Source organism: Empidonax traillii, unplaced genomic scaffold (assembly GCF_003031625.1).
Source record: "Empidonax traillii isolate 1590-97213 ecotype Southwest subspecies unplaced genomic scaffold, ASM303162v1 scaffold163:size1593379, whole genome shotgun sequence".
NCBI classification, from domain to species: Eukaryota; Metazoa; Chordata; class Aves; order Passeriformes; family Tyrannidae; genus Empidonax; species Empidonax traillii.
In genome coordinates, this window is record NW_020955356.1 from 589,183 (window position 1) to 614,740 (window position 25,558).

The 25,558-nt window shown below is 47.8% G+C and overlaps 3 protein-coding genes across 12 annotated transcripts in view; 2 read left to right on the forward strand and 1 right to left on the reverse strand.

Moving 5' to 3' along the window:
• Nucleotides 1-12: 12 nt before the first annotated feature.
• On the forward strand, nucleotides 13-700 carry MRPL51 (mitochondrial ribosomal protein L51). The gene is made up of 2 exons (XM_027885260.1): nucleotides 13-289; nucleotides 442-700. Exons 1-2 carry the CDS (start codon nucleotides 28-30, stop codon nucleotides 636-638), a joined length of 459 nt encoding a protein of 152 aa, XP_027741061.1. The 5' UTR covers nucleotides 13-27; the 3' UTR covers nucleotides 639-700.
• A 2,317-nt stretch (nucleotides 701-3,017) lies between these two features.
• VAMP1 (vesicle associated membrane protein 1) overlaps nucleotides 3,018-25,558 on the forward strand; it is a 30,253-nt gene continuing 7,712 nt past the window's right edge. The window contains exons 1-6 of one of the 8 annotated variants that reach the window (XM_027885256.1): nucleotides 3,597-3,642; nucleotides 3,680-3,907; nucleotides 4,601-4,759; nucleotides 5,008-5,059; nucleotides 7,875-7,965; nucleotides 17,146-17,236. In XM_027885256.1, coding sequence (XP_027741057.1) covers nucleotides 3,631-3,642; nucleotides 3,680-3,907; nucleotides 4,601-4,759; nucleotides 5,008-5,059; nucleotides 7,875-7,927 — 504 coding nt within the window. In that variant the 5' untranslated portion in view covers nucleotides 3,597-3,630 and the 3' untranslated portion in view covers nucleotides 7,928-7,965; nucleotides 17,146-17,236. Of the gene's footprint in view, nucleotides 3,121-3,596; nucleotides 3,643-3,679; nucleotides 3,908-4,600; nucleotides 4,760-5,007; nucleotides 5,060-5,452; nucleotides 7,779-7,874; nucleotides 7,966-9,897; nucleotides 10,115-12,650; nucleotides 12,962-13,391; nucleotides 13,486-17,145; nucleotides 17,237-25,558 lie in introns of those variants that run through there. The other 7 variants (XM_027885255.1, XM_027885253.1, XM_027885257.1 and 4 more) reach the window with 7 other exon arrangements.
• Nucleotides 12,968-24,753, reverse strand: SCNN1A (sodium channel epithelial 1 alpha subunit). 3 transcript variants are annotated; one of them, XM_027885251.1, is made up of 13 exons: nucleotides 24,703-24,753; nucleotides 20,676-21,049; nucleotides 20,010-20,265; nucleotides 18,946-19,031; nucleotides 18,043-18,143; nucleotides 17,169-17,332; nucleotides 16,744-16,842; nucleotides 16,456-16,573; nucleotides 16,128-16,206; nucleotides 15,746-15,803; nucleotides 15,563-15,618; nucleotides 14,947-15,022; nucleotides 12,968-14,719 (listed from the first exon to the last, which is right to left on the reverse strand). In XM_027885251.1, the coding sequence occupies exons 1-13, from the start codon at nucleotides 24,742-24,744 to the stop codon at nucleotides 14,393-14,395; spliced, it is 1,836 nt and encodes a 611-aa protein (XP_027741052.1). In that variant the 5' UTR covers nucleotides 24,745-24,753; the 3' UTR covers nucleotides 12,968-14,392. The 3 variants fall into 3 exon arrangements, with proteins under 3 accessions (XP_027741052.1, XP_027741048.1, XP_027741051.1); XM_027885247.1 differs by having other exon boundaries at nucleotides 18,946-19,133; XM_027885250.1 differs by lacking the exon at nucleotides 24,703-24,753 and adding an exon at nucleotides 21,291-21,414 and having other exon boundaries at nucleotides 18,946-19,133.

Genomic DNA, 25,558 nt, shown 5'->3' on the forward strand with positions numbered 1-25,558 from the left:
GCCCCCGGGGCACCGGGGCTCACCCCCATGGCGGCGCTGCTGCTGCGGGCGGCGGGCCGGGCCCTGCTGGGCCGTGCCGCGTCGCTGCTCCGCGCCGAGCGGGGCATTAGCGAGGGCGGCGGGGCGCGCTGGGCGCCCATACGGCCCGGCCTCCCCGTGCCCCTCTCCTCGCCCCTGGCGGGGCTCACCCGGCCCATCCGCATCAAGGAGCCGCCGCAGCGCCAGCAGGTGGACCGCTGGACGAAGAAACGGGCCTTGTTCGGGGTCTACGACTACGTGGGGATCCTGGGTAAGACACACAGCCCGCCTGCTGGAGGGGAGGGAGGCTGGACCCACCCGCGGGCTGGCGCCTCCTCCAGGAGGGGAGGATTTCAGCCGGCCGCCCTAGGAACAGTCTTCTCCAGAGCCTGGCTTCACCTCTGCCTTCTCTCCTGTTCTCAGGCGGCTTCCAGATCCACCCGAAGAGTCTCATCAAGGGGCCCACGTGGCTGCGAGGCTGGCGGGGGAATGAGCTGCAGAGGTGCATCCGCAAGAAGAAGATGGTGGGCAATCGGATGTTTGTAGAGGACCTTCACAAACTGAACAAGAGGATCCGGTACTTGTACAGGCGATTCAATCGCACTGGGAAGCACCGCTAGGGTTCAGCATGTGGAGCATGGGTTTGTGGCATCGTGGTCAGAATAAAGACAGCTTTCACTCAGTTGGGTTTTCAATGCTTCCTACAACCTTTGCTGTGTATTTCTAGCCTGCTCCCAAGGTCCTGCTGCTGCTCCAGCCCTGAGCTCCTCTGTGGAAGTTCTTTGCCCCCTCAAGCATTTCTGACATCTTGCAGACATCTGTTCCAGCCTGGATCCCTGAATTTGACCCTCGGGTCTCTATTTTTTGGCCAGGTTTCTTGCATTCTTTTAGTCTTTGTTAGCCCCAGGTTCTCACATTCTACTTGACAATTCCAGTATGCTCCAGCTTAGATTTTCCTCATAACCAAATTTTCAAGTTAGTGCCAAGAGTGCCTGCTAATATGTCTTCCTGATTTCTCCCTTGCCCTCTGCTTATTTGTGATTAAGTGTGCGTGACCCAAATGTTAGTGGAAATGCATTGAAACTAGTCTTCAGAATGGGATTTGTCTCCTGTTTCACACCTATGACTTAAACCCCTACTAATGGCATTTAATGGCCAAATGACCTTTCATTTATAATTGACTCAGGATTTGCAAAAGTAATTCAGGTCTTTAACTGTTTTAAAAAACTCTAGCTTCTAGTTTTCCATAACTGTTACTAGTTAGTTTAGAGGAGAAGTTACAGTGAGTCACAGCTGGCATCCCCTCTAGTCCAGCATCACAGAGACCATTGTACACTTGGGAAAAAAATGTAGCATGAGCAGGCACTTGCCTACCTCTTCTCCCTTAGTTCTTAATTTATCTGCTAAGTAATTTGGGAGTTACATCTGCTGACTTGATGTATCTTGCTACTAAGCAACACTGCTGTCTCCACCAGCACTTGGTTGGAAGTGGCAGGGAATGAATGGAAAGAACTTTCTTTATGTCTAAGCCTGAGAAAAGTGAAGGCAAACTCTGTTCAGACAGCTGAAGTTCACATTCTCAGGAGCAAGGTGGCAGACCTGTGGGAATTGCCAAAAGGTGGTGTGGATTCAGGAAACATGCACAGATCCAACTGGGGACTGAGCAAACACCTGAAAGAGAGCAGCTGGGGGTTATTATATATGTAAATCATGGGTGTAGCAAATCCTTGGCTGAAAATATGTCAGAAACAGGAAGAGTGTCAGAGCAAGTACCTTGTACCCTTTGTCATCTCTTAACCCCCAAGAACCAAGCTGGCAAGGGCTCAGTGGCCACTAGTTCCATAAGCTCTGTCTTCAGTTATTTGCAATGGTTATTGGAACAGTCCTTGGACTGCGGTGGGAAGGTCGCCAGGCTACGGAAACTTCTTCTGTAACTTGTCCCTTTGCAGCTTGACTGGAGGCTCAGCTTAAAAACCTGCAGTTCTGCTGAGCCCTGTGCTAGTCTGCTCCCGTCTGCAAATCACCTGGCTCAAGTCACAACCCTGTATTACGTGTTCACCGTGTAGCTGTGGTGTTTTGGTTCCCATGCTGTCATCTGTAACATTTCTGTCTTGTGTATCTACTAATCTATCAGATCTGATACTAAAAACTATGAATGTTCTGTATCACCTTATGAAAGGAAAAGGTGTGTGAACCCATGCTTTGGTCACCCTACTCACCACACCAAATGCTTTATGAAGAAACTTCTTGTTCCAATATGCTCCTGCCTCCTTTTTTTGTGCTGAATTGAAGAATCTTTCCTTCTGATCCATCAGGCTTCTCCAGATTTTTAGAGGGAAAAAACACACGCACGTTGCTGTTCTCGGGGCTGCTGCGGGAACTTCATTTCCCCCCGCAGGCTGCAGAAGCTCAAACGGGACTCGCTCAGGTTCCCTTTCATGCTGTGCTGTATGGTGGAAGTGGGCCAGCGACACCATCTCTTAATTGCAAGGACAGCGGCTTCACCAGAGCCAACAGACACACTGCGGAGGTGGAATTACGGAACTGCTCCGCATTTCCCACCACTACGGCACTCGCTGGGATGAGCTCCAAGGGGAAAACTGGACAGGGTGGGTAACCACGCTCTGGCTCTGCGTGACCGACACGGAGCGCGGCGGCCCCGCTCAGGGCTGGCGGGGCCGGAAGGTGCAGCGCCTGGCCACGAGAGAGCCCTGGATCGGGATGGGGATGGGGAACGGGATGGGGGCCGAGTCAGCCCCAGTTCCGCAGGGGCGGGGCGGGGCCAGCACGGGGGGCGGGGCGACGGACCCCGCTCCCATTGGGCTGCCCACAGGGGAGTCACCGGGGGCGGGGCTTGTCCCCGCGGCAATCTGGGGGCGGGGCCGAGTGGACTCGCAATCTCGGAGCGCTGATTGGCTGAGGAGGAACCCTGGGGCGGGGCCGATCTGCCGCTCCCGGCGGGACAACTTTTGGTTGGCTGCTGGCTCCGTGGGTGGGGCCCGGCCGGCTATAAGTGCGGGTAGCGGCATTCCTTGGCTATCTATGCGGAGCTCCAGCGGTGTTTACAGCCCGCACAGTGTCGGTCCAGTCCGGCCCGGCCATGTGAGTGTCCGACCGACAGACCGGGCGGGGGCGGCGCGGGGGCGGTGGCTGGAGCGCGAGGGAGCCGGGTCAGCGCAGAGCCCGCGTCCCAGCCGGTGGCGATGGGGCCGAGTGGCGCATTGCAGCAGCCGCAGGCAGGGCTGCCCGCACTGCCCCCGGGCGGTCCTGCGCTCCCGCCGACTGCGGGTGGGTGGGTGGGTGCGTGGGCCGTGCCCCTCTGGTGATGCGCGGGGCTATCGCGTCCCCCTCCTGGCCGGTGCCAACCTGGCCGGCGGCCACCACTGCGCTCAGCCCGGAGGCTGCTGCGACCCCACGGGGTGCCCCCGCGCTGTCTCCTCCTCCCCATTCCTCCCCCTGCCTTCCCTGTGTCGCGGTCGCCTACGTGCAGCCCCCCTGCGCTGCCGCACCCGCACGCCCCCGCGACCGATCCCCGCAGCCCCCCTGGGCTTGTCGCTGGTCCAGGCTCTCCCACGAGCCCGCCTGCTCCTGGTCTGGGGGGATCCAGGGAAGATGCGGGCCCGCGGGGCTGCTGGCAAGCGCTCCCTCAGCCTAGACGCAGGGGGCTTCGTGTAGATTTGGGGAGTTGTCTCTCGAACGGCCTCTTTGCCCATGTGTGTCTCTCCCTAGGTCTGACCCAGCTCCCCAGCCTGCTCCCGGGGCCCCCGAAGGGGGAGCCCCCGAAGGAGGAGCTCCTGAAGGGGGAGCCCCCGGTGCAGGCCCCCCCGGGGCTCCCCCCAATCTGAGCAGTAATCGTCGCCTGCAGCAGACCCAGGCCCAGGTGCAGGAGGTCAGTAGCTCTGCCAGCCCCGCTGGCTTCCCACTGGATGCCTGAACTCTTCTCCCACTGCTCTGCAGCAGTGATATTCTTGACAGGTGTCTGTCACTGCGGGGATGGCTCTTCGTGTCACGCCAATGCCAGAAATGCATTAATACTTTAATACTCCAAAATAGGGTGGCAAACCTATAAAGAGGCTGGGGAGAGACTGGTTTTTGTTTAAAAGCTGCCTAATTCTAGATATGACTTCCAAAGAGCAGGGCAGTTAGATATTTTTTTATTTTTAGTACTTCATATCTTGCATCTCTTATGGAAATAAAGCTATACGGCATCCAGGACAGCTCTTAATCCTTGCCTGCTGCTTCAGGGGAACAGTGTGTGTGCGGTGGGATGTGGGGGAACCCTTGCCTGGCTTCCCGCAAACAGTTCCTGCAGCTTGGCTGCTGCCGTGCAGTAGCACCTTTGTGCCTCGCTGAGGCAGCAACACGAAGCTCATAAGTTAATTTTGCAGTTACCGGGGAGCGAGCATATCATTCTTTTCATGAGAGTGGCGGCTTTGGCTTGCTTCTGGATTTGAGAGCTTTTAAAAGCAGCTGAGAATGGAGGAGCGAAGACCTGGTTTAAACGTTAGTTATTGGCCGAGTTACTCTTACTTTTTCAGCTTCTTTACCAGTACAACTGCTGCTACTATTCTTTCTTCTGCAGGTGGTTGATATAATGTGTGTAAATGTAGACAAGGTGCTGGAACGAGACCAGAAACTGTCAGAGCTAGATGACCGGGCAGATGCACTTCAGGCTGGCGCCTCAATATTTGAAAGTAGCGCAGCAAAACTCAAAAGGAAGTACTGGTGGAAGAACTGTAAGGTGAGTTTCCTAGTGCCATGACCTCCTTAAACAGAAGGAAAATGGGCTACTCCTCTCCTGCAGGGCTTCGCAAGTATAGTTGGGGTTTAATGACAATTTCAAATGCTTAAGATTCTTTCCCTGTGGAAAGACTTTGAGGCCTTGGCTGTCTTGCCTTTAGGGCCTCGCTTATGTTCCCTGGCCATCAGGGAGGATATGAACTTGTCCATCTGTTCTGAGTATTACTCTTTGACAATCTCTTTCTCCAGATGATGATCATGATGGGAGTGATTGGTGCCATTATTGTGGTGGTGATTGGAAGTAAGTACCAAAAAGCTCAGGCTCAAAGGTGAAGGAATAGCAACTCTAGACTACTTTAATTTTTCCTTTAAGGTTTGAGATCTCAAGGGTCTTAGTTACATAAGTGTTAACTTCAGTCCTTGGGGAAGGGAGGTGGAAGTGCTGGAATTTCCTCACTTATTGCAGAAATAGCATGCTTTACATAGTAATAGAAGGAATTGGGGATGCCATCATTGTAGAAATGAGAAATTCTGCCTGCAAGGTCAGGTAAACCTGTAAGTATGAGGGGCCTTTTCCCTGGGGTGGATGGGTTAGCAAGTCCCTTCCCTGATGGGTAATTTGGGTCTCTGAGGGGCCTTTGGTGTAACTTGCCCTTTTGTTCTTTCCTTTTTTTTCCTATTGCTTTGTCTCCAGTCTACTTTTTTACTTAAATGTAGCTCCTTCAGTCTGCAACCTACTGTCCCCTATCACCTTGCCTGCCTGTTCTTGCCTCCAAATCTTTACTTTCCTTCCCTTTCCTTCCCTTCCCTTTCACCCAGCTTCTTCATTGATTTCTTTATTGTTTTTAATCTGTCTTCTGTATAGGACTCTGAGCCGCTTACCAAACATTGCTAGACTTTTCAACAGTTGCTGCAGCTTTAGGGAGCATCCTCTATGTTTAGAGGAAAGGGAAATGAGGAGTGGGTAGCTATTTGCTTCTGCTCTTCTGCAGGGAATGTTGGGGGTTTATTTTTGGCTGTGAGCTTGTCAAATAGTGCCTGTGTGAACTCCTGCAAAATAAGAATGCCTTAACGCAGTGCCTTTGAGGATGAAGGACTTCAGCATGTGAGATTCTTTAGTGTTCTGCCTAAAAAGAGTGGCAGCATGACTTGAGCTTTTCATTGAGCTTCTGAAATAAAGGCTAGTTAGTGATGGCCAGTGACTGTGAGCCATCTGACTAAGCTAGATGTAGTGACATAGATTTCTTCAGCCATGGAGAGACGAGCACTTAAATGATTTATTCTGCCTGTCCTTATTTTCAGATGACTTGGTGTCTGAACGTGGCCATTTCAGGTTTTATAAAGGAGAGCCTACATGATTACCTCAGTTAAGTGCAACAGGCTAAACACAGTTAAGTGAAAGGAGCATTGTTATTATCTAAAAGGCATATATTAGAGTAAAGTCTCTCTCCAGAAAGAACAAAAGAACAATAATTAGTCTGGTGGGAGTTGTCAAATATTCCTTTCATCTATGCACACACAAGCCAGGATCCTGTAGCTTTCTACTATCTTGTAGCTTTCTAGAAGGAAGACTTTGGGGTAATGGCAGAATGGGAATGGGTGTTTTGCTTTTGTGTTACTGGGTTGAATGTCAAAGGCAGCTCGCTGCAGTAGCAAATGGAGGTGAAGGGGACTGGAGGTATTCCAGATGAAACTGAATGAGCTGCACAGCTTTCTGATTAAGAGTATCTGTTCCATTTCTCCTGCCACAGAACACTAACTTTCAGCAGGAGTAGGAAATACTTGAAATGGTTACCTAGGGATTCAAAGGGAAATGCTGCTTTAGGCAAGGATACTGCAAAGTGACATCAGATGTCCCAGTTTGGCAGCTTAGGTCTCTAGAGATCTATCAAACTGAAATCCTCCTACTTGCTATGGGTTCTCCTGAATTTAGATCCAGGGTGGTCTCTGCTGTAAGTGAACTTGCAGCGTGGAATGCTCTCTCATTCTGTAAGGAATCCCCTTGTTCTTCTCCATCAAAAGTAACAAGAGCTGTGAATTGCTTCAATGTGTTGTCAGACATGGCATTAAATGAGCTGCCCTGTTTCTGTAGAGTCTTCCAAGGAATGCATATCTTGTCATCTTTTTTTTTTTTTTTTTCTTTTCCTTTTTTACAAGCTGAGCTGTAGCCTGTAATCTAGACTGGAAAGAGGGTGTTCCTTTAACTTAGAAAGCTCTGCCTCTGTTCGAGAATACTCTGGAATCTGTTTAGACTTGAGGAGGTGGGGAGAACATCACCAGTGTTCCCAAATGGGAGCAAAGTACAAAAGATGGGAGGGGCAGATGCTTTTTGTTTCATTCCTTGTGCTGGGGAAGCCCCTTTCCTCCTCACAGGGCATCTGGCAAGGGGTTAGGTTTTGCATGCTCACTTCCATGCCCCAGCATTTCATTTGCTCAAGTTCATCTCCCTGCAATTCCATTCCTCTCCACTTCGGGGGAGGGCAGAGATGAAGATCTGGAGTGAAGCAGCCCACGTCCCCTGAGCACTTCCCTAATTCCCCGTGGAACTGAGATGTGATGGATGGTCAGAAGTGCATCTACTGAAGAGGAGCCAGGGCCTGCTTGTGCTACTTACTGCTGTCATTTTAGGGGGTAGGCATACAAGCTTGAGGCCCCCAGACCAGCAATTCTCTCGAACTCTCCTAAACAAGCCTTTGATGCCCCGTTCCTCCTGTCTCTCTGGGGGCTGAGGTTCCCCCTAGGCTGTCTCTTTAATTTCTTTCTCTTGAATGTTGTATGTTGCCTCCTCCTGTGCTCCCTTTCCCCTCCTTTGTCTCTGTGCATGGGCAAAACAAATCACCAAGGCCCTCTGAGTAAAAGCGAGGGACTCTGCTGCCCGCTGCATTACAGCCACTTACACACGTGCAGTTTATTTACTTCATTTAAAAACACAACTGTAATCTCCTCTGGCATGTTCTAGAAATCAGCTCATGTACTTTTAATGGTCTCTAAGAACTCTAAGAAACACAGTTCACCACCTCTCTGAGTCTGTCTGGTCTGTCAGTGAGTGGGGAGGGTTGGGATGCCAAACTGTTTTTGGAATGTCTTTGTTGTTGTTGTTGTTGTCACTTCCATAGCATACACATACCTAGAGTTCTGGCCCTCAAAGCAGTGGCTGGTTTTCCATTGAAAAATTATGGTTGTTCCAGTTGTGCTGGCCTGACTCTGGTAAGTCTGTAACAAAATGTTTGAACCAGCAGCTCTGGGGGAATAGGCTGCCCAAGCCAGCTCTACCTCCAGCCACCAAACATTGAGCTGCTGTGTCCTATTCAGGGGACTACCTTCCTATGCATTCGAGACTGTTAGTGGCAGCTCTAGCTCTCAGGCTGTGTTGTCTTTGGGTGTCAATAACCTCAGACCCTTAAGCCCAGAAAACAATTCTCCACTGGTGTTGGAATATAAGTTCAGAATCCAAATGAGCTCCAAGAGTAGGATCCTGTTCACAGCATATCTTAGATCATGACTGCAATAAAGGTAAGTGCCCCATTGTTTTGTTTCACTGTACACTTCAAACTCATTAAAAAGAAACGGCAGATCTTTGTCCTGTGCGGACTTATTTTAAAATTTGTGCCCTTATCTGATCCTACAAAGGTTAGGTTGTAAACCAGTATTCTCTGTAGCTTGGGGTTCCCTTATGATCAATCTTTGTCCAGTCTTAAACATCACCAAAATCGTAACAGGACAATGAACACACCGCAACAATTCAAAATGGTGAATTTGGAGCAAGGCAGCTAGACTAATTCTTCAAAGGTAAAAGCTTTCCTGGGAAAGGAGGATATCTGGACTGGCTGGTGAATTAAAGCAGCATTTATAGTCTAAAATTTCACACAGTTCAGACCTGCACAAGCTGAACGAACTAGTCATGCTACAATTCCTGCCAATTTGTGTGTTGTCTTCCTATCAGTTCTCAGCCTCATTCATGTAGCAGGATAGGGAAAATGTTTCTCAGGGCACATGCATTTTTAGACTGTTCACTATGCAGTCTAAGTCTCTAGCCAAAGCTGGGGACTTGAATGCTCACTTTCCAAAGCTGGCCAGATGCTCTGGAGCACAGAGCTGGAGCTGAACATACTGCTGAAAGTTTCCCCAGGGTTGAGCTCAGTTCATGAGTCATGTTGTGGATGCTTGCAAAGAGTTGCATGTCTAACCATAAATCCTCTGGTTAGGCATTGGAAATACCACGCCTTGCTGGGAGCTCACCCTCTGAGGTGCCATCCTTTAACATATCAGCATTTCTGCTGCTCCCGCAGAGTCTGTTAACCTGGACAAAACATGGTTTTAAATGTGCTCTATAAGCAAGGCCAAGGCTTTGGGAGAATGGTTCTTCATAGGTCTAATTAAAAATTCAAGCTCTGCCTTTAAACATGGAACATGTTTAATGTGCCTTTGAATGGGAACAGGTTGCCCAGAGAAGATGTGAATGCCCCATCCCTGGAAGTGTTCAAGCCAGGTTGGCTGGAGCTTTGAGCAACTTGATCTAGTGGAAGATGTCCCTGCCCATGGCAGAGGGTTGGATCTAAGGTGATCTCTAAGGTCCCTTCCAACCCAAACTATTCTCTGCAACATGCAGCTCCCATATCAATGCTTTTATCCTGATGTCTTTGGATTTGGTGGAAGAAAAGCATCAACTATACTGCTCTTAAATGCATATGCCTTAAACCTTCATATTTCTAGGTGCCTGAAGCATTGCTCTGGCCTTTCCTGAGGTCTCTGGGCGCTGATCAAATCAGGCTGCAAGTTCTCATCAGTGGTGGGGTTTGTGGTCTCAGCTGGAGAGTAGCCAAATCATGGTGGGGAAGACAGATTTTTCCTCAGTAGAAATGTAGCATGAACATTTGTTTATTGGACCTAGCTTTCCTGTGAAGGGACAGAGGTCCCTGCTCTGATGTATCCACTGGGGTTGGAAGCCTTAACTTGGTGAAGAGAAGCAATAATGGGGAGGTATAGAGGTTTTATCTTTGTTCTGACCTCTTAGCAAATAATTACTCTCTGAGATGTAACAGATAAAGATACAAGTTTTACAAATAGGCATCACAGCTGTGACTCTTGGATACTTCAGCCTCCATACTTCTGATAATCTTTAACCTATTTTTTTGCCAGAAATAGAGAGCAAGACATATTCAGAACACCCTTACTTGCTCAAATATGATCAGCCCCTTAACATCCTTTCCTTCAGTGCACGGACCCACTAAATGATTTCTGCAGAGGCCAAAATGGCACTTTCTTTTCATGTGCTTTCCTACCAGGCTTCTTTTCCAAAAGACTTTGTACTGGTTGGTTTTTTTTTTAATAAATTTTTTGTAATCTCCAAAATAACTTTTTTTTTTTTTTTTTTTTTTTTTTTTTTTTTTTTTTTTTTTTTTTTTTTTTTTTTTTTTTTTTTTTTTTTTTTTTTTTTTTTTTTTTTTTTTTTTTTTTTTTTTTTTTTTTTTTTTTTTTTTTTTTTTTTTTTTTTTTTTTTTTTTTTTTTTTAGTTCTTTGTTTTTAAGCATGTACTTGAAAGCTGAAGGTGCTTTCCTCTCTTGTGTTCACAAGCCTCCTTTAAATATTGCATATTGGTAAGTACAAAGAACTGCAAGACTGAACACAGCCATCCCTCTGTTATGTTCCTGATCTTCGTGGTTCCTGATCTCCATGGTTCCCCTCTGTCCTTTCACCAATAGCACTGCTGCCTTTTTCATCCCTTGATGTAGTCCATCTCCACCCCTTAGCTTTTAATGAACCTGTCCAAAGAGCCTGGTAGCCCTTTCCTCAAATTCATTCTTGTTTTGATCTCAGTCTATGAAAACAAACCTTGCACCTATTTGTCCAGCTTCCCTAAACCCACCAGCAAGCAGAGTTTAGTTCTTCTAAATGTACTGGTTATTTTCCCAAGTGATCTTTTTTTCTTTTTTTTCTTTTTTTTTTTTTTCTAGCTTTCTTAGACACTTATGTTGTACTTCCTTGCATTTCCTCTCTTACCTTAGTTCTTGGAGAAACACAGTTTTGCACTCTGGAGGGACAAGCTTTCAGCTGATAGCTGGGTATGCCTGGCTATGCCTCTCTCTCCTTATGTTTCCTGCCTTCTCAACCATGCTGTGCTTAGTTTTCCTCCTTCATGGAGGGCCTGACCCATTCTGTCCTTTCTCCCTATACTTCTTTCCATTCCCCCAGTCTCACTACACTCCAAAATTCCTTAGAGGTTCTCAGATTCTCTGAAGTCACGTGATCTCACAGTTGAAGTCCTCAGAAACTTCAGAATCCCTACATTTTCCAGACACTGTATTCATTTTCTCTGCTAGCACATGATTTCCAAATGCTCTTAACACTCAATCAACTTGCAAATGTCTGCCAACCCCACAGTCCCACAGATGCTGGGGCCCTTTACCCCATCTCTGCAGGTTGTTCCCTATTCAAAAGAGCCCACCTCTCTTTCCTTGTATTTCAGCAGTATCAAACACTTGAACAAATCTTCTATCATTTTAAAGCCCTAAACTCTCATCCCTCTTCCTCCTCTGTAATTTCTCCATTGCATAAACATTCCTTTTTCTCACCCTTAAATACACGGAACTACCCACTTCTGTGCTGCTTACTCCTACAAAACAAACCACTCTGATACTCCATCTTACCCACAAAACGTTTTCTCCTGCACTTTCCTTTCCCCTTCAGGCACTTGTATTTCTACTTCTCTGCCTCCCTCCTGCACAACAGATGCTCCCAGTCCAAAACGACACAACTCGCTCTTCTTCAGTGTCCTGTGACCTTCAGGTGCTCTTTGCATGTTTTCCACGTCCTCCTAATAACTGTGCTGTGCCTCTAACATATCTTAGACTACTGTGCATTTACCTTGCCTCAACTTCCTCCTCTGGTACAAATCCACCCCAGCTCAGACCTTTGTCTTTTGCTGATGTACAGGTCCCTCTAAACGTGCACTTTCTCCCCTTTTCTCTGTTTTTTTCACATTCTCAGTGAAACACTCCTATTTTCTGCACTCTCACTCCAGCACTGCTGGACTTGCCTCTTGTTGTCAGCCAGACCAAGCTCACTATACATCTATTGAGCTGATGATTTGTGGTCTTGTCAGCCTACAAGAAGCATAGGGATATTTCTGTGAAGATCACTTGATTTCTCTCAAGATAGCAATTTTTGCACTGATTCTCAGGACAGGGAGGGCTAATCTATTTACCAGCTTGTATAACAGCTTCTTCATGCCTGTACAGGCTTTTAAATCTGGATTTACAGCCATGTGGAATGGTGCCATTACTTTGAGTTCATCAGTCAAAGCTCTTGTTTCCCCCCCCCCTCCCCCCATTTTAACACTTCTACAGAAGGGAGAGAATATGATGCAAGCTTCCCCCAGGGAATACATCACTGCCTTCTACAGCTATATTTCTTTATGATGAAGAGAACTTAGTGTTTCAAGTAGTTTATGCCTCTGATTAATCTTTCTTTAATCACCCACTTAACTGTGTGTGATGCAGCGGGTCTCATCAATTTTATGGTTATTAGAAAGTACCATGTGATGCGACAAATCGTGTCTTACTCTTTGGATATTCAGGAAAGATCATGCTCACCATATGAATCATCATACATTTATGATATACAGCAACTGTTTTAGGTGTTGCACCTGCTCTTTCTCCTTTACTTCTCTATCTGCCTTTCTTGCTTTAATTGTGACCAAAGTTACTTTTAGCAACTAAACCTAGCTTTTAGCTCTGCCTCTTGGACAGTGTTTGTACAGAATATGAATGTCCTTTCATTAAGGCAACTTAGAGATTTCATTCTTGAATTACTCTTTTTTCTTCATTTAAAATCACCCACAGACACAGAAAGTGGACTTTTTTCATGTTTGCAGATGCCCTGATTTTTTCCAGTGGCATCCTCCCAGGAAGAATACATGTTCCCACACCTCAAAATGCCTGTTGCAGGACTCTCCCTCCTACTGGGCTGCCACCTGTGCTTAAGGACACCCCCTGAATTGCTTGCTTCTATTCCCAGCAGGAAGATATCATCTTCACTTTCAAACAAGGGTCATCAGCCGAGCGCTGGGATAAAATCTGAAAACCCATGAATATTTGTGCAATAAAGAATATAGAGTTTGTGTATGTGAAGAAGAATAAAATCACTCTCTGCTGGGAATTGAAAAGTGCATTTATGTAACTGAGGCAAGAGCAATACAATCAGCATGTGTAAATAACTTCAGTTTTTCTTTTGTTATGATTAACTAGTTTTTAAATTCAAAAGCTGCTGTTTGCAATGTGATTGGGTAAATGGTACCACAGGTCTTTGCCTAAATTATATGCTTAAATTCTGGTATCTGTGTTTGTGTCCTGTGAAGTGGATAATCCTGTTTGTTAAGGACATCACCCTTGCTCTCTTGATACCCCATAAAGTGCTGTGTAAACACCATTGCATCAGAAGTCTGAATATTTGTAAGAAAAGAGTATGGCAAGCTTACTGCAAGAAATAGGATGTGTTCTCTTATGCAAAGGTCCCCAAATTAGTTCCCGAAAAGAGGACAATCTTTGCCTATGTAGTCCAATCGGATAGGATAAGGCTTTAACTGGAAGGATTTTTGACTAAAGTCTGCAATACTTCTCCTGTGCTTCACTTAGGAAGAAGAGCCTCAGCAGAGTCTCTGTGGGTGGACCAGGTAAGGGTTGGGTCGAGCAGAACAGGCACTGCAGGACCTGTGCTCTTCTGATCTTTTATGGGATCCCATGGTAGCAGAGGTACTGTTTGGGATTTTTGGAGGGTGTGCATAATCCTGCCAAACTCTCTTTGTTTCCATTGTGAAAGCAGGGAGGGCCAAGCAGATATAGAGATCAATTTGTCCTAGACCTGTTGCCAATCGCTGGATGTACACGTGTATAGTGTATCACAAGGAAGGGAGGCTATACACCCAAGATCTACCACTGCAATACAGGCAGCTTGAAAAGGGAAACCTGGCACTGCCAGAGGTGTTTTGTCCCGGACCTGGGAGTGGCAGCAAGCGTCAACCACCTCTCCAGAGAATTGTGCATAGTAATGGTTGAGATTATGCCAGTGGCTGTTGTCTCAAGTAGCCTCTTCTCTGAGGGAGAAGGGAGTGGGTGGCAGTGTTGGGATCAGGGCCAGATATTAGCAACAAGGAAAGAGCAACCAGTTTCCGACCTTAGGGAGAGCTTAACAAAGCATGTTGAGAGAGTAGTACCCCAGCTGAGGCTCTATTCCTGTCCCTTGTCATACCACAGAGGAGGCCAGTCACACCTGCCAAACCTCTTTAATTAACAACAGACCAGAACGGTGGCAGCATCCTTGTTGCAGGAAAAAGCAAGCATACACGCATGTGTAGGTGTGCACATGCACAGAGTGTAAGGAAATCAAGAGGACATCTCCCCCCATACATAGACTAGATCAACTCTCATCCCTGGTGATCCCCAGAGCAATAGTGTTCTATGAGACCGAAGAATTCACCTAGAGTAGTGAAAGCAATGAACCAGGCTAACCACAGAGCAGTCTTCTGCTACGGTCCAGGTGCAGCACCCAAGAAAGAAGGAAACACAGGTCCCACAGACAAAGTGTGCAGCCTTTGCTCCAATTGCCACCCATCTGTACGGTGGAACAAGCTGCTACCTCAGTCGTGTCCCACCTCACCATCCCTGCTTGGCCCACGTGGTTCCAGGCTGTTATAGGATGGCAGCGTGGTCACTACAGCCTCAACAGTGAAGCGATGTGGAGCACCGAGACCTGGTGTCTCATCCGGGAAAGCAGTGTTGTCATGACTGTTTGGAGAGGGTCCTGGTGGAGAGAGCTTCTGCTGGGAACGGAACCAGCGGAAGGCCAGGATAAAGGTGATGGCAATGAAATCCAGAATCAGTTCTGCAAGCTCCATCACAGACAGGACAGAGGATCCAAACCAGAGACTCCACTGGTTCCCTAGCTGGGACAGCAGAGTCACTACCTGCAAGAGATGGAGAAAGAGCAATGAGGACAGCCCCCATTCAAGACTTTTGCCTCCCTGCCTTTTCCTGCTAGCAGTGCCCCTGTGGTGCTGGGGGACTCCTCTCACCCTGCCACAGGAAAAGAGACTGGAGAGCCAGCAATGCTGCTGGAACAAACACGTGCCACTGTGGAGGGCCATCGTGGGGGAATGGGTGGCTAGAGAAGCCATGGTAATAAAGTGTGTACCGTGAAGGCCGGAGACTCCCCATTGGTCTTGTAGTTCCACTCCTCAAAAAAGATATTCACTTTGGCAACTCCATTCCTGTAAATGAAAGATGAGGATCAGTAACCCCAACTTCTCAATCCCTGTATTTCTTCACCAAGTGTAATTTTCTACTCTATCTCCTTCTGCCCCCATCCTTTTCCCTCACATACCACCCAGAGGCTTTTTCCCATCCCTGCAGTTCCCTCTTTCTGCACTGATTGTAATCTTTGGTACTCACAGTGCTCTTCTGAGACTGCACTGTGAAACCCAATGTTTGTGGCAAAACCTTCTGCCCAGCTCTCCTTCCCACCATTCCATGAGGATGTACTGTGATTCCAGACCACATGGCAGGTGCCTGGAGCTTACTGCTTTCATACCAGCATCTGATTCCTTTCAAATTTTTCACTTGGATTCCCAGTCCTTGTTGAAATCTCAGCATATATCTCCTCTGGCTCAAACCCACTGGCCTTGTCCAGAGGTTCCATGCCTGATCTTTTCCCATCATTGATTTATTCTTAACTCTGACGTTCCCAAAACACACACACTCCACTGGGATGGTTTCAGGTTTGGACACAATCTCTGCTTAGGGGCTCTCACCTCTTGGATGTGATGTTGTATTTGTTCTGTTGTGAAAGCATGTAAAAAACCCAGTCCTGGAATGAAAGTGCAATAAATTGTGTTACATGATCACAGTCACATCCTGGAGGTTTAGTACCAGGTGAGGAAGGACTAAACAGGAGGTGGGAGCAGTGCTGAGGAGCCAGGACACCCTCTCCTTACCTCTGAGACAGCAGAAGGCCAGCGGGAGTATCCAGCTGACAGCTGGTATTCTGTCATTCTGGAAGACAAGAGGTTGTGTTAGCTGTTGAAGCTGTAGGAGTCACAGGGCCAGGTCTTGCCATTTCCAGGCACACCTGGAGATTGCCTCCCATGCTGAAGTTCTGCCCACTTCCCATGTGCAGAATGCACAGTCCCTGGGAGCTCACCCCTAAGCTAACCCTGATGTTCCTTGGTCATTTTGGCATCCTGATGGGAGATAATGCCATTTTGGGTGGCAGCTGAGCTATTGACTCAAGCTTTTGCCCTGTCCAGTGAATGCTTTCCAACACTTCTAGCAATAAAGAGTTTTCAGTCTTCCTGACTGACTGATGATCAAACTTACTTGCAAGGTTTCCGACATTTGTGGAAACAGCCCAGCACATCAGCTTTGAATTCAGCCAGGAGTTTGTAATAGCAGTAGCCTGAACAGCAGAGAAAGTAAATCCAGGTAAGCTCACAGTATCTTTATACAAAAGGCAATGTGTGACAGTAAGAGGAATCCAGAGAAGGTTTCCTTCCACAAGTTCCAAGGACTGACCATCCTAGACAAGAGTGTCTTTTGGATGTTCCCCCCAGGAAGCTCAATGAAGACAGTAAGATGTACTGGGACATGGGGTGCACCTAACAGGTTCAGATGGGCATGAGCTTTATTGTTCCTCCTGTCCACTTACCCCAAGACATGTGCTTTGTATAGTCGCAGTACTCTGCTCCTTCGGGTAAGGGGTAGAAGTAATAGGCACAGCCACAGCGCTCGACCATGTTCAGCTGAAAGCAGGAACGAATGCAGACCTGGGAGGCACATGAGGTAGAAAAGGCTGAGCAAGGAAACCAAACCTACTGCAGGCCCCACCTGTGGGCTCTATTAACAGAGCCCACAGACAAGTGTGGCCCTTAGGGAACTAAAATATTTTGGGAAAGTAGGGAAACAAGCCAGCACAGGACCGGTGACAGTGAGTTACCTGTTCGGTGTAGCGGGATGAGTACAGATTTTGCACTGGCACATCACTGCCATCCTCTGTGCAGTCACTGTAACTGCCCCCAAGACGCACAGTCATCTCCTGGAATAGCAAACTGTCATTGCACAGAACAACTGGAACTTTGCTGTCCTCTTCCTAAGCTTCCATGCCACACACTGCTCGACTGTCAGTATCTACTCTTTATGCTTTCCTCAAGATGCCTCCATTTCATTGTTCACTGATAAAGTGCAGCCAAATGCTTCTCGTCTAGTCCAGTAAGCTGCTTTTCCTCCTCTCCCTCCACTCCTTGTGACTAATTCCCCCCCCTAAACATACACTGGGTCTATGACAACCCGTCTGTACCTACGCACCAAGTTAAACCTCCCCATAACCTCACACCCACAGCTCTTACCCTGCTGCTTCCTTACCTTTCTCATGCTGATGGAGGTCTCGATACCAGGACGCACGTTGAAACCCCCATCATCCATGAAGGCTGGCTCATTCTGATCATGGACCATGACCCTGGCTCCTGTCACCGTGGACAACAGAGGGATGAAATCATTCTGTTCGGTGCGCACCACCAGAGAGAGACCTGAGGGATTGTCAGAGAGCAAGGGAGGTCACGGCTGGCTGTGGTGCGGGAGAGTAGGGAGACCATAGTGGTTAGAAGCGAGTCTGTAAGAGATACAGAAAGAGACAGACCTCAAACAGGGCTGCACCGAAGCTTGGCAGCAACAGAGGGTGGCTGGAGGGAGTCCAGAGACAAAGCTGGAGGCTCCAGAAGAGGGCAGAGAAAGCTGAATTTCATCACTGTGGCTTAGGAAAAGCAGAACTGGGAATTTAGAGAGATTTCATAGAGAGACTTGGAGTCGGGTGGAAGAAAAGCCTGAAGATTTGGCCTCAACAGGTTTATGGGATTTAGGAACACAAGCAGGTCAGTTGCTGGAAAGAGGGAAATGGAGAAGGAAGAGGTGAAGACGAGGCTCTCAGAAGCACAGCACTGTGTCTCAACATTTCAGGGAGGGTCAGCACAAGTCCAGAGGGATCAGGACCAGGCATATCACATAAGGATCACATAAGGATCAGGCACTGATGGGAGAAAGAGAGTTCAGTGGGCAGCAGTGAGGGATAGCCATGTCCTCAAGACAGCTCTCCCCACATGGGCAAAAACAGCTTGAGCGAGACAGAGCAGGGCTGCAATCCCCCACCAACACTATTAAGCACAGCAGAATGCCCATAACTCCTAAGGAAAACAGAGCTAAGTTGATACTCCTTACTCACCAAAGAGTGCCTCTCACCCACCATTATTGATCCCAGGCAGCGAGGATGTCCACAGGCTGCTGCTGTTGTCATTAAAGGTATAGCAGTTCCCATACAAGGGATGGTGGAAGTGGGTATAATTCCTGAGAGGGGAACAAAAACATTCACACAGTGTGAGAAGGACTGCAAGACCAAGAGGAAGGGCTTTATGAAAGGAACAACTCTGTTTTCTATCAGCAGGGAGAGGGGCTTACAGCAGATGGGCAGTATTTGTTGTGTAAACTCACCTGAACAGGGGAAAGCAATTAAAATGTACCGTAAAAAATGTCCTGGAGCTGGACAGGTTTTTACAGCACGTTTTTCATACTGCTCCTGAGGGCACAAATGGGTTTTAGCAGTACTAGCAAATACTCTATTATCTTCCTAATACTGAAGAATAGCTCTTTCAACCCCTTTTCCTCCCTTGCTGATGGGCGTCTTTCCGCTACCTCTACTACCTCTTTTTTGACCAATAATATCAGGAGAAAAGTAGAATTTTTTTTTTACTGTCTTTTTGTATCAATTCTCTCCTCTCCTCTTCCTGTATGTGTGCTGATATGTACCATTTTGCTACTGTAGAGAGTAAAATAAAAGTACTTCTACACTTTACATTGGTACCCACTCTGGCATTTGTACCAGTGGGTAACTGGTTCATTTGTGTGAAACTCAGGAAAAGGCAAAACCATCCTTTGAGGTTCATAGTTTCAGGTCACAGAAACTGCGGCCCTGATACGAACAACCCACGGGAAAGACTAAAGAATGATCATTTGAGACAATGGGAAACGAACAAGGAACAATCCCACCTTGGAAAAGAGGTTCTTTAATGTGGGTTCCTTGATTCCCCTCAAACCCAGGCACAAAATGAGAGTTTTAAGAAAGACTCGGTGGGGTGTTTCCACTACTTACGCCTTGTCACATGTTGCTTCATTGAAGCGACAAGCATAGATGAAATTCTCGAAGTCAGACTCATCCAGGGCTTTTGCATCAGGCACCTGTGCCAGGATATTGATATAGTGGAAGCTGTACCATTCCCGCACGGCATCCACTCCTGAGGAGTACGCCTGATGGAAACAGTCCTTGCCATTTTCACTGCACTGTTGAGAAGGAGAAAAGCAGCCAAGTCAGATAATTCTCGTGCAGGAGGCGAGGCTGTGCCTGTGGAAGAGCTGTCCTCCCTCAGCACAGGCAGGAGATGACCGAGTGGAAGAGCTGCACAGGGCTTCTGCACTTCACCAAGGTCATCAGCAGGATGTGAAAGAGCAAACCCAGGGCAGTTCCTTGGTGGAAGGGAAACACCTGGTGAATAAGCAAGGCTGAGTAAAGCCCAGGAAGCAGAAAGTCGCAGTGAGGTGTGCTAGATGATCTGCACATAAATTCTACCTGGTATAAAACCAGGAGCTTTAAATTCTTGAGTGGGGAGCCCTTCCCTCAGGGTGTGTCCAGAAAAACTTCTGTGATCCTGTGGGAACTCCAGTTAACTGGCAAGTGATTAGCTACAGTCCTTCAGTGCCTTTTTAAATGCAAACACAGATACCCTAGGGCGAGGAAGCTGCTACCTAGGAGCAAATGCGACCATGACCACATTTCAGGTGACCCAGGACCATCAAATACTTTACCCCTTTGAATTATTGGGCAATACAGTAGCTGATGCTGATAAACTGCTCTCCAAAGGCAACTGCAAGGCTGATGTAGCCTTCAGGAAGGACAAAGTTTCCCTGCTGTACCTAGGAAAAGATGGACAGTAAAGCGGACAAGTCCCCTCAGGGCTTGGGCATGGACAGAGACAGGTCTTGTGGAGCAGGATTGCATTGGGCAAAGGATTCAGCTCCACTTTTATCTGTCACTAGCAAAAGCCAGTGCAGATTAATTGGATTTGTACATAGCGAAATGCATGGGCAAGGGTCTAACAAGATAGAAGTAGCTAGGCAGAGACTGGAGTGGGTAGGGCACAGGATATCTAGGGATCTCACCAGAACAAAGCCAATTTTCCAGTCATTCTTGTCCACTGAGGGACTGTTCTCCGGCAAGTTGACTAAGTTATCCCTCTTCTGCCTCCGCAAAGGATGGCGCTGGACATGATGGAGCAGGCTCCTTGAGCTACGCTTTTGTGTTGACAGGGTGGACCAGTCGCTTCGTGGCAGAGACATGTTGTAGTCATAAAGGTCTAGCAGTGTCTGATGGGTGATTTGGTCCAGCTCATCCAGCTTCTTTCGGATGGCACTGTATCTATACAGGGGAGAGAGAGGACTTGCAGGTTTAGGGCTGGATGCACATAAACAGCTCTGAATAAGACATGCAGCAAAGTCTGCTGAGGTGATTCCGGACATTCCCGCCGCGAGCTGTAAATCTCACCCCTTGCTGCAGGCTATCGTCCATGTAGGAGTGAAGTAAATCTGCTTTAGCCCTGTGGCAGTTTATATTGCAGGCTGCTAACACACACCACCAAGCAGAGCTGCCTAAACTAACATGCCTTACTGTGAGTGCCCTGCAGCAGCAAAGGCCTGTGAAAGGTGTTCTTTCCACCCACACCGCTACAGAAATGGCCCCTCAAGGACCATGAGGAGAATAAGTACATGCTTTTATCCTACACCCATTAAAGTCAAGGCAGTCAACAGCTCTGGAAGTCTATTTCATACCTGTATGGATTGAGGGTGCACAGCGTCACGGCTGGGAAAGTGAGCCTGTCAGAGTTCAGGTTGAGGTTGAGGTTCACAGGGTAGCTGAAGTACTCCCTGTAGAGGATCCCAAACTGCCAGTACATCAAGCCAAAGGTGAGAAAGAAGAGAACAGACCAGAAAGCTGTCTTCATCTTATTCTTTTTGGAGCACACCAGGCGAATAGCCCCATGGATGGTTGTGTTGCTGCAGAAGAACTGGAATAGCTCCTGGTAGGAACTGTAGAATTCGATGAGACCCTCCTGCTTCTCTTCTTTCTGCAGCTGCTCCTCTTCTTGCTTACATTGTCTCGTTTTCTCCCCTTCTGGCATCTTCCCTGCCTTCACAGACCCACCCTACAGCATAAACTCAGAATTAGGAGGTTGCCCTTAGACTAAGACCGTGGCTCCGGGTGGTTCTGCATCACTATCTTCCCCAAAACCTCGGTGCTTTCACCCCCTTCTCCCTGACCGCCATCCCAGGCTGTAGGTCCCCCTCCCATATGTGACATGGGGTAGATCCTCCCCCACCGAACAGCCCCCCCATCCCTCCCGCCGCTGCACCCCCCGCCCGCCCCGCCGGGGCCGCGGCACTGACGCGGGGCGCGGTGCCCATGGCGGGCGGCGGCTGCTCCGGCCGGGGCCGGGGCTGGAGCTGGGGCTGGGGCCGGGGCCGGTGTGCTCTCCCCGAGCGCTGCCGGCTCTCCCGCAGCCTCCTCAGCTGGGCTGGGACCGGTTCCTTTCCAGTTGGAGCCAGCACCCCGCCCGGCTCCTGCCCTGCCAGCCTCTCCCCGCCCTCCTGCCTGTCCCTCCTGCCTGTCCCTCCTGCCTGTCCCTCCTGCCTGCCCCCTCCTGCCCCTTCCCCTTCCCCGCGGGCGCCGCTCCTGGGAAAGAAAAGCCTCTTGAAACTCTCAAGTGTCGGCGGCCGGGCGACCGGGGACACGTCGGGGCAGTGACCTTGGCGGTGCCGGCGGGGGTCTCGGCGCTGCGGCGGGCGGGCAGCGGGGCCCCCGCGGTGTCCCCCGAGGGGAGCCCAGCCCCGGCCGGGTACGGCTGCCGAGCAGCCCGAACCTCCTCCTCCTCCCACCCCCTCCGGCGGGGACGCGGCGTCCCAGCGAGCCGAGGCGATGCAGAAAGAAAGTTGGCAGCGCCGGTCCCCGGGGCAGCCGCAGGCAGCGCCGGCCGGCCGGGACCCCCCCCGCGGGGGCGGCGGGACTCGACCGGCGGTGAGAGCTCCTGCGTGGCTTTCATGGCCAAATTGTGCTTTCCAAGGGCAAACCCGAGAGTTTTGGGTGAGACCTGCGAAGGGGATGGGGCCGGGACAAAGAAGGCTGGGGCGACTCGGTGATACACGAGTTACCGCATCGCCTTAGCTGGTTCCTTAACTAAAGCAATCTTTCGTATTCCGAACTACTTGGCCCAGCCATGAGTGGGAACTTGTTTTGCTGATCTGTGTCTGGGAAATCAAGGCCTGCCGGCATTACCCAAAGCCTTTCAGTGTTTCCTCAGTCTGTGGAAATGAACACCTGAAGCCAAATGTGACCAGAAATCTTCAACATCCCCCATCATTATAACCATGAAAGTTCTTTACCGATCTTTTCTCCCAATGATTTTCTTTCAAACTATCTCTCTCTGAAGTTTTCACTTATTTCTTTCCTTTCTGGATACCTCCTTCAGAAAAGTGCGTGTTCAGAGTGTTCTCTCACTGAATTTTGATCCTTATTGGAGTTTGCTGTGGTTTGGTTAGTGACTCAAAATACGCAGCCACTTTCACCCCTTCATGTTGCAAAATACCATGCTTGAAAAGGGCAAGCTATACACTTTTGAGGCCAGCAGTTAAGTGACAGCGTGCCAGGAACAGCCTTGTGACAGGTGCTTGTTACAAGCCTACAGCCACAACCTGGAGCTTTCCGCTAGCTCCATTCTCTGACAAGAAAACCCAATGCAAAGCAAAAGCATTGTTTCTCCTGCAGTTCTAAACTTAGTTATAACTCCAGTAACTAATTTTTGAACTTTTATCAAAGATGAAAGTTGCAAAAAGTGGAAGGGATGAGGGGAATGAACTGATAGTGTATCAAATGACTTACAAAGCAGCTTACAACATCCAGCTCTGAGGCCCCCTACATAGGAAGGACGTGGTCCTGTTGGAACGAGTCCAGAGGAGGCCACGAACATGATCAGAGGGCTGGAATACCTCTCCTATGAAGGCAGGCTGAGAGAAGAGAGGTGTGGTTGTTCAGCTTGGAGAAGCAAAGGTTGCAGGGAGATCTTATTGCAGTCTTATACTACCTAAAGGGGCTACAAGAGAGCTGGGGAGGGACCTTTTATAAGGGCACATAGTGATAGGACATGAGGGAATGGCTAAAAACTGAAAGAGGGTGGGTTTGGATTATATATTAGGAAGAAATTCTTCACTATGAGGGTGGTGAGGCACTGGAGGACATTGCCTGGAGAAACTGTGAATAGCCCATCCCTGGAAGTGTTCAAGGCCAGGTTGGATGGGGCTTAGAGCCACCTGGTCTAGTGGAAGGTGTCCCTGCCTGTGGCAGGAAGGTTGGAACCAGATGATCTTTAAGTTTCCTTCCAACCCAAACCATTCTATGATTCTAAGATTACAAGTATCCTTCTGGGTTGGACTGGTGGTCCATGCAGCTCCCATCCCATCTTGGGCAGTGCCAGTAGGAGATGTCATTCAGTGGAGGGATGTGAGCTCCTCTGACTTGTGCCACTTGTGTGTTTTATGCACTCAAACAGACCTGGATCCTAATAATCATGCAGCATTGGTGCTTGCAATTACCAGTGTAACCTATAGAGCTATAATCCAGCCACTTCACAGAGAGCAACTTGTTTGACTCACATTATCATAATTTCCTGAAATTACTCAAACAGACTAATCCTTGAAAACTGCCTCTCTCTTACTGGAATTGTGTCTCTATTTTATTGGAATGACAAAAATTATTTTGCCCCTGAAAATGCCCCTTTTATACTCATTTACATTAACAGCGGCCACAAAATAACTACAGCCAAATTTGGTATCACTTAGTTAGGCATTCTCAGATTTCCACAGTATTGAAAAGGATTTTAAACTCTCTTTTTTGGAGAAAATTAATTCAGAAACACAGTCACTTTTGCTGGTGGGAGACAAAGGTAACTTACAGGTTTTGGTTTCTTTTGACTTGAGGAATAATAAAAATTCAAACACCTGGACTGATTTGCTGTATCTGAATGACAGTCTAAAGCAATTTTTTTAGAATTTTGTCATGGCTGACAATTTCCATCACCATGTGTTTTTTGAGAACTTTTGGCCTTTGCTGCTTTGGACATGAATAGCAGATAATTAGGATGTGAGTGCATATATTGTATGTTTCATTTTTACATGCAGACATGAAATACATCATATATCTGTGTACCTCTACATACACATGCACATTTAAATGCATATTTATTTTTCAGAAGACTTTACCCATATTTTGTGTATTTGTTTGTTTGTTTGGTTGGTTGGTTTTGGTTTGTTTTGTTTTAAGGAATTAATAGGACGTTTACTGGCTCCTTCACAATTTCCAGTGGCCACGACAGCCATGATCCAAGCAATTCCCCTTTCCCTCTTTCTCATGCCAGTGAGCTGCTCAGGCTGTTGTGCACTATCTGCTGGCATGGGGCACCTCAGAGCACGGATCAGCCCTGAGGTGACTTCCAGTAGCTTTAGTCATGCAAATATCATGCTTTGGCTGTGGCTTTGTAAAAGTCCCTGTGTTCCCATGGTCACACAGATGTGCTGCAAGTTGACTGCCAATGCACAAAGGAACCAAAAATTAATTTTTAACATCACTGCATACGCAATTACCACTTGATTCCCCAAATACTTTAGAAACAATGCAAACAATAAATCTCCTGTTGCCAGCTCTGCTCCAGTCTCATTCTCCATTAGAAGAAGATCAGAATTTGCTAACTCCTCAGGTTTTTGTTTTGGTTTGGTTTTTGTTTAATTTTTTTTCTTTTTTATTACTTACCTTTTCCCACCTTCTGTGGTATTTTTTCCCCAGTATGTACATGAACTGGATCACTAAAGTGACCATCTTGACTTGGATTGTCAGTCATAAATGGTATATTTTTCCTCAGGCACACTTCACTGTAACAGAAGATATCAGCACGGAATTATTAGTGCAGTTTGCAAAAGCAACTCCTGTTGATAATCTGGGTGATTATGTATACTCCTGTCTCAAGCTTCTATCATGCAAGAGTCTTCTGAGCATTTTGCCCATCCACAGCTTTCTGGATATCTCCATGTATTGACCTATCAAGGTGAGTCACACCTGATGGAACTGGTTTTGACACTGATGGTTATTGCCCTCACTCCCATTCAGGCTCAGCAATTATGGGATAATTTGTCTTCTGAAATCCCAAGTCTTGCATTAGGATAAAAGATCTTCCATCACGCACTACAAATCCTTTCTGGAAGTTTTGATTCATGATATTTACTTCACCTCTAACAACATTTTAAATCCAAGGAGCTTTATGCTGAAAAGATCCCTGTCACTAGGTTCCTTCTCTTATGAAATGGGAAAGCGTCCTGTTGTTCTGGGCAGTGATTCTGTATATTACATCTTCACAAGCTGAATGCATGATTGCTTTTTATTGCTACTGAACAACCTTTGAGTAAACATGAATCATTTTTTATGGCACCAAATTTGAAATGCTTCCTTACCAGCTACATGTATTATCTGCCCAGGTAGGAATGTGATAATGATCTGTAGTACACACAATGTTTTAAAACAGAACAAACTTCTTTTCAACACACTGCTACTGTGGTGGGGAAAAAAAAGTCTTTCCCTATCTGATATGGATTCCAAATTTAACAAATTATAC